Source organism: Prionailurus viverrinus, chromosome B3 (assembly GCF_022837055.1).
Source record: "Prionailurus viverrinus isolate Anna chromosome B3, UM_Priviv_1.0, whole genome shotgun sequence".
In the NCBI taxonomy this organism is placed as follows: Eukaryota; Metazoa; Chordata; class Mammalia; order Carnivora; family Felidae; genus Prionailurus; species Prionailurus viverrinus.
Window position 1 is genome coordinate 137,631,331 of NC_062566.1, and position 7,883 is coordinate 137,639,213.

At 61.8% G+C, this 7,883-nt stretch overlaps 1 protein-coding gene across 2 annotated transcripts in view; it reads right to left on the reverse strand.

Annotated features, from left to right (window-relative positions):
- CCDC85C (coiled-coil domain containing 85C) overlaps positions 1-7,226 on the reverse strand; it is a 78,261-nt gene extending 71,035 nt beyond the window's left edge. For both annotated transcript variants that reach the window (XM_047862721.1, XM_047862720.1), the window contains exon 1: positions 6,404-7,226. In XM_047862721.1, the coding sequence (XP_047718677.1) occupies positions 6,404-7,211 (808 nt within the window). In that variant the 5' untranslated portion in view covers positions 7,212-7,226. The remainder of the gene's footprint in view (positions 1-6,403) is intronic.
- Positions 7,227-7,883: the final 657 nt, after the last annotated feature.

Genomic DNA, 7,883 nt, shown 5'->3' on the forward strand with positions numbered 1-7,883 from the left:
GTCACCCGGCTCCAGGAAGACGGAGCTGCCTGCTTCCCAGCTCTGAAATGCCAGAATCATCCCTGCACGGCTCCTGGGCACCCAGGTTGTAGGCGTGGGCAGAGAGTGGCAGTGGGCTGTGCCTATCCCGTGAGCGGATTCGGAACAAGGCCACAGCCAAGAGAGGCCAAGCCCCCACCAGCTCAGGACTGCCTGACCCTAGAAGTCACAAGGAGGAAGACAGGGGCTGGGCCAAAGCCTTGCTTTGGAGCAGACCCGCCCGGTCTGAGAACCTGCAGGGAAGGTTCTCTCCTGTGGCCACTATCACCACGGCCACCTCGGAGGCTCCAGGCTTCCTCCCTTGCTGTCCCCAGCCCGGCCATGACAGCCACCGGATGAATGCGACGGAATCGCCACGCCCCCGAGCCAGCCCACATGAATCACCGTGTGCGGTGTGGCACCCATAACTCAGAGTAACCACTCAATAAACGTGTGCCCGTGTCGTCCTTCCTGCTTGAAGGGCAAACTCTCTCAACAACCCGGCCCCGCCCTTCTGCCATCCAAATATTCTCCACTCTTCTCTACCCGCTGTTCTCCACTCACACAACCGCATCCCCAGAGCTGTCGGGGGTATCCCGCTGCAGTGGGGTCAGAAACGCCCTTTACCCGGTTTCCAGGCTGTGGCCCGCACACCTCCCCCCGCTGGGGAGCCGCCCACCTCCAGAGCCACCGGGGTCCTCCTGGACCTCTCGGTCCTTTTCTCTGTGGGCACCAAAGGCTGGATGGCTGCAACCGTGGGGCTCCCTCCCCCAGAGGCTGGACACAGCACCCCCTGGGCTGACAGCCCTCCCTGCCTCACAGCAGCAGCAACCCGGTCCCAAGGCTTTTCTTCTCTGGGCTCCACATTTCAATTCTTTCAGTTCACCGGAGGAGGCGTCCAGGCCCAGGGCTACCCCAGCTCCTCCCGGGCTCTCGGCACCGGCGGTCAGACCCACCTGCGGACCTCATGCTGCCGTATTCCTGCTGAAATGCTGTCTCCCTTGTGTCCAACTAGGCAAGGGATCACTTGGCTCTGACAAGAGGCGGGTACAAGGCTGTCCTCACAAGCACGTGGCAGGGGTCCCCCGTCCCCACCCCGAGGCGGCAAATCTGCAGGGGTCCGGGTGACAGTGGAAGGCCACCGAACCTACCCTTGGAGGCCCAGCTCTGGGACCAGGGTGTTACCATCCTCAGGACGGGTGAGGAAACTGAGGCTTAGGGGCTCAGTGAGCAGGTGGCAAGGCGAGGCTTCACCGGCACTGAGTGCTCCAGCCGGTGGGGAGGGAACTAACCGGTGGAAGACGGTCACGTCACACAGTTCACACGCCTCACTGTGCCCCCCGCTCCCATAAACCCAAAGGCTGGTAACAGCCTCCCACTTTGCAGATGAGAAAACAGAGGCCCACAAAGGTTCCGGAACTTGCCTAAGGTCCCAGGCGTCCAGTTCTCTGTGCTGATGACACCGACAAGCATGGGGTGGAAAATCCCCACGGGTGGAAAGGGCAGATTACGAGCAGCAGAGGATTTCCTCGCTAATCATGCTGCTCTGGGGACAATATTATAACCCAAGTTGTGTGCCAGGGGCTCAGAGGCCGGGCCACGGTGAGGGGGTCTGGTGGGGTCACCATGGCAGAGGGGAAGCCAGCCTGGGAGAGACGCGAGGGAATGAAAACACAAGAAGCGAGGAAGGACTCCCCGCGAAGAGAAGCCTGCACTGTGCCCACACCCCCCCGTTTTACGGATCTCCATGAGCCGTGCTGGCTCACACAGGCACACAGGAGAGCAGGGATGAGGCACCGGGTCTGGCTTCCCCAGAAGAGGTGCCACACCTTTGCTACACAGGTCTAGGCTCTGGAGCTGCCCCCGGCCCTGTGTCCATCTGCCAGGGACCAAGCTCTTGGAGGCCTTCCATTGCTGGTGGGGCCTCCCATGGGAGTCTCTCCTAGCCCGACAGAGACAGAACATCCCGGGCCAAGGGACAGCACACACAGAGAGGCAGGCCCAGACTCTGACACAGGAGACCCAACATGGACCCTAGGTCCCCCAAGCGGTCGCGTGGGACCTGGAGAAAGTCACCGCTCCTCTCCAAGCCTCAGTTTCCCCATCTACGATATGGGACCATTTGGGGGCTCTGAGCATAATGGAGTCAGGGCTGGGAAGGTCTTTCTGGTAAACTGTAAAGTGCTGGGGACGCCCTGGCCTTCCCCAGGGTCACCTACCAATAAGCCTCTTAGGGTCAGCCTTCCTTTTGTGCCTGGCCCTGGGGGCCCGACACCCCAAGGCCCCGGATGGAAGGTCAGGGTCAGGTTGGGGAGGGAGGGGGAAAGGCTAATCTAACCCACCCCATTGTCTTCGCTGACCTTTGCTCCCAGACCTAGCTGGGTTGAGGAAAAGCCGTCTTCTTAGTGATCCTGCCCAGGAGGTACTGAGCTGGGAGGCCCCTAATAAAAGACCTATTCAGGGCCTTTTTTCAAGGTCCAGACCACCCTCACTCCATCCTCCCTCGAAAGCAACAAAAAACACAAGCAGGAGAATAAATCCATCTTATTCTGAGAAGCTGAAATTTTTCACCCAAACTTTTAAAAGTAAACAGGGCCCATACAAAGGCTGCCGGAGGTCCTGATTTCCCTAGGTTAGTTAAAGGGGAATGGGCAAGGGTGTGCCTGGGGAGGGCAGGATGTGGATACAGGGACTTGGGGGGAGGGGGGAAGCAAGGGTGGGGGAGGGGTGGGAGGGAAACTGTTGAAAATGCTTTTTTGTCTGAGGGCGCCTGGGTGGCTCAGTCTGACTTCAGCCTAGGTCGTGATCTAGCTGTCCCCGAGTTCAAGCCCCTCATGGGGCTCTGTGCCGACAGCTCAGAGCCTGGAGCCTGTTTCAGATTCTGTCTCTCTGCCCCTCCCCCCACTCACTCTCTGTCTCTCTCTCTGTCTCCCTCTCAAAAATAAACATTAAAAAAATTCTTTTAAAGAAAAAAGAAAATGCTTTTGCTTGAAAGTTATCAGTTCAAGGGGGCAAATGTGACTTTCTTGAGTTTGGGGTTCTCCTGCCTCATTTGTCCCGCACGAGTACAGCAAAGAGCATTCCAGTCCGACTTCAATGGGCACAGCCCAGACCTTGGTCAAAAACAACCTGGGAAAAAGGCCTGTTTGCATATGCATTCTGGGCTGCCAAGCCCCACCCAGCCAAGGGCAGCCGGGGAATCAGATGGGCCACAGCAGCCTTCCTGGGCATCCCCCCCCCCCCCCCCCCCCCCGCCGTCGGCTACAGGCACCCAGCTACTTCCAAGGTAACTACAGGGCCACAGTCCCCATCTGAGCAGGTGCTATGGTCTCAAAGGTCCAGGCGAGCTGTCTAAACAGCAGAGTTTTGAAGAGAACACCAAAGTCTGCCTGGCAGGCCCCTTTGCAAAGGGGTCCCTTTTGTTTTTTCATGAGGAGCCTGGGAAGAAATACGCAGCACAAGGATTCGGACAACTGCAGAGACTCACTGTGTGCAGATCCTGACCTCCCTCGACCTCGGTGGATAAAGGGGATGCTCTGGGCTTTGCCCCGCTTTGCAGAAAAGCAGAGAGAGGCTCAGAGAAGTTAAGTAACTTGTCCCAGAGACCAGGAGGAGGCAGATTCGAATGAAGACAGTCTGACCCCTCCGGGTAATAGGGTTATCAACCATCTGCTCTGTGGTCACCGATAAGGAAGTGACACTTCCCAGAATGTCAAACGAGAGCAAACCAGGGTCGCGAGTCAACAATGTCTGTTAAGAGTCCTGGCAGGACGGCCCTCACTCAGCCTGAGCCATGGACGAGCCCCCGCGGCCCCCGGATGACCCCCGCCCAGCAACACACAGCTGCCCCTGCAGCCTCCCCCCACCAGGTAACTGGTGCTAAGACACTTCCAATCTCCACTGCTTTCCCAGACAATGCTCAGAACCTCTCTCAGCCTCCGCTTGCTCGTCTGAAAATGGGGCTAATACTGCTTCCCAGGGTTCTCGTGAGGATGAACAGAGACCAAGTATGTAAGGCAGAAGCCCAGTCTCCACCGCACTGTCTCCACCACCCAGACTGAGGCTTTTTATCTTTCCCATCTCCTCCAGCACCCCCCCCCCACATAAAACTACAGATCCGAGCACAGAAAGGCAGTTTATCTTTATTTATTTTTAGAGAGAGATAGAGAGCGAGCAGGGGAGGAGCAGAGAGAGAGAGAGAGAGAGAGAGAGAGAGAGAGAGAGAATCCCAAGCAGGCTCCACTCTGCCAGCAAAGAGCCTGACACGGGCTCAATCTCACAATGCTGAGATCATGACCTGAGCCGAAATTAAGAGTCGGATGCTCAACCAACTGAGCCACCCAGGCGCCCCCAGAAAAGTAGTTTTTAAGAGAAGGGACTTTCCTTGTTTCCAGGCATCCTATTCACATTGTTGGGAGAATTTATCTCAAGGCCACGCAGAACTTCAAGAGACAAAAGTAAACACCAACCTGTCTGCAACTGAAGTCAGTGAAAGTATTGCTGAATTTGTGTTTCACCCAACACAGAGCTCTGCCACAAGGTCTGTGGCTCGCCTGTTCCCAGAGAGCTTGGGACTTGGGGGCTGGGGGGGGGGGTGGGGGGGTGGGGGGGGACTCTGCAGGAAACTCTACACCTCAGCTCCCACGCACCCCTTGGTCCCCGGCTCGGGCATCATCCACCGCTATGGTTGAACACTGAGCCAGGCAGGGGCCGCGTCTCTGTGTCCAAAGCAGGACAGAACTTCCCTGCGAGCACACAGCAGCACCCAGCACTTCGGTGCAGTGTGCTCAGGGCCACTCTCTCCCAAGTGTCATTGATGACGCAGCTGAAAACCAGAAACGTTTCATTTCCCAGCCACACAGCTGCAGCGATCCCTCCCTGCACTTGGGAGAAACTGAGGCCCAGAAATCTGCCCCTCCCAAGGCGTCCAAGGCGGCAAGGCCAGAGAGGCTGGGACTCCTGAGTCCCTAGACCCAAGAAACCTTGACAAATTAAACCACCCACTGGCCTTAAGCAGCAGGCTGGGGTGGGAAATGGGGGTGGGTACAGAGTTACAAAGGGAAACCTGAGTTGCTAATCAGTAACAAAATATCCCTCTCAACCCAGTCCTGCTCTGAACTGGCAGGCTCCGAAGGTAAATAAAGGAAAAACTGTGCTGTGCTAGCTCTCCCCACCTCCATGTGGCCAGTGCCCACCCCAACACCCCACAGAGGCCACTTGGCCCCCATCAAACCAGAGAGGGAGCGTCCCTCCTCCGCTCAGGCGTTACTCTGGGGAAGGACAGTCATTTAAAGCCCAGACACATTTTCTCTGAACTAGGAAAGCCTTCAAAGAAAACCAGAAAGGGCTGTTTAATCTCCACCTTCAGGCAAATAGTTCAGGCAGCACAATGCCACCACAACTGGGAGCCAAGCCACCAAAAATGTGGAAGAACGAGGAGACAGGGAGAGCCACAGATCAGAGCACTGGGAACAGAAGCCGCTGCTCAAGCTGGGGGCCCAGCAGCCACCGGGCCACCGTGGAAGACAGTAGCTGAGCTTTCCTGAGGCCAAAGGTCCTCCACCCACACCCGGGCCACCTACCACTACTACACTTCCTGCACGGCGACCCACAGTTTACAAATCCCTTGGGGGAGCTTTATCTCCACCTCAGATCCACAAGAGGGAGGAAAACTCCATTCCACAGATAAAGGCACAGAGGTAGGCAGAGGAGAAAAGCCAGGATCCATTCCAAGCACATATCCCTCTGGAAAGCCTTAGGGTCTCGGTTCAGAAAGGTCCCTCCCTCCTCCTTGAGTCCAGGACTGATGGCACACCAGAAAGGCTCTCAGCCCCGGGGGCCCCTGGCCCAGCTGCCTGGGAGTCCAATCGCACTGCCCGGCTCTTTCTCAGCCACCAAGGCAGCGAGAGGAGCCCAGCTGCAATTCCGGTGGGCACGCACGTGGACGGTGCCCAGGTCTGGGGTTGCCTGCTGCCCCAAATAAGACGGGAAATTCAGCTGTACTGGAAGAGGCTTTTTCTTTCTCCCCGCCCGCCCCCCCCTAAACTTCCCGCTCCTGGACAAGGATTTCCAGGCTGGGATGAGGCGTCCTTAGCCAGCCTTGCAGCGCCATGCACCAACACTGACAGTTCCACAGGAGGGAAACTTTTCTGGGGTCCGCTGGGACCCAGGCCCGGCCCGGCCGCGCATTCGGAAGCTGGGCAGGGCCACGCCTCCATCCCGTGTCCAGAAAAACACCACCCAAAGCCCCACTGCGCGTGGGTGCGGCATCCCACCAGCCCAGAGTATGGATACCAGCCGGAGGAGGAGTCTGAAGTGGCGACCCACCCTGGGGGTAGGGGCCGTGGGCCTGAGACCCGCGCTACCGGACCCGCGCGGTCCTTACCGTGCAGGCCGTTGGGGATGCTTCGGTGGTGCGGTGGCGCGGACAGGTCGTCCAGGGACCTGCGCGTGGCTACTGCCTTGCAGTCGGGAGCCTTGTGCGGCCCGGGGGGCAGCAGCGGGGGCGGGACGTGGTGGTGGTGGTCCGGGCTGCCTCCGCTGCCCGCGCTGGACGTGCTGCTGCCGTCGCCCACGTCGCGGGCCCCCGCGCCCGCCGCGCCGCCCGCCAGCGGCCCGCTCAGGCTGGCCTGGCTGTCGATGGAGCTTCGGGAGCCCGCGCCGCCGCCGCCGCCGCCGCCCGCGCCGCCCGCGCCGCCCGCACCCCCCGCCAGCGCCGCGCGCTCCTCGTCCAGCATCAGCACCAGCTCCTTGAGCTCCAGGTTCTCACGCAGCAGGGCCTCCTGGCGCGCCTCGAGCTCGCGCAGTTTCTGCTGCGAGCGGGCCACCTCGTGCCACACGGCGCCGGCCGCGTGGCGCCCGAAGCGCTGCCACTCGCGCGCCAGCTTGCGCCCCTTCTGCCGGTCGTCGTCGAGGAAACAGCAGAGCTCGCGGAGCTCCTGGTTGTCGTCCTGCAGCCGCTGGTTCACGTCCTTGAGGCCGCGGATCTCCAGCAGGTGCTGCTGCAGCCGCCGGTTCACGTCGCGCATCAGGCCGCCGTGCTCCAGCATGAGGCCCACCTTCTCGCCCTCCGCGCGCCGCAGCCGCCGCGCCAGCTCCTCCTTGCTCCAGCGCAGCAGCTCCTCGTCCGGCACCTGGCTCAGCTCCTCCGACGCCGCCGCCGCCGCCGCCGCCGCCGCCGGGGGCTTCGCCATGGCGGGGCCGTCACCGCGGCATCGCCCGCGCCCTCGCCCGGCCGGCGCTCCCCGCGCCGGGGCTGCGCTGGGCCGGTCCGCTCACGGGCAGGGGGCGGCCGGGGGCGCGTGCGGGCCGCCCCGCGCCACCTCGCGCGCCCTCACGCAGCGTCCGCCTGGGCCGCCCGTGAACCGCGGGGGCTCGGGGCTCGGCGAGCTGGGACCGCTGCTGCGTCGGCGGCCGCCGTGCCGGGCGCTCTCCGGGTTCGGGCGAAGCAGGCGGAGGCCCGCCCCCGGCCCAGCTCCCGGAGCCCCGGCCGCCCCGCCCACTCCGGGCGGGGAGGGGGCGGGGCCCCCGGCCGGCCCCGCCTCCGCGGGGAGCGAGGGGACGGGCCGAGGCGCGCCCGGCCCCCGACGTCCCCCCGCGCCGTGCGCCCGCCCGCCCGGCGCCCTGCCAGAGGCGCGTTCGAGCCGCGGTCCCGCCCTCCCGCCCATCCGATTGGGCCTCCCCGGGGGTGTGTGGGAGGGGCGGGGCGCACGCGGGGGACGCCGAGGAGATGGTACAGTCCAGCCACCCGGCTTCCACCCCCCCCTCCCCTCCCGGAGGTTCAAGTTTCTGCGCCCGGAGGACGCGGCCTCGGCCAATCCCCGGGCTACAGGGCGCTTTTAAAATGCAGGTACGGCTGCGGGGAG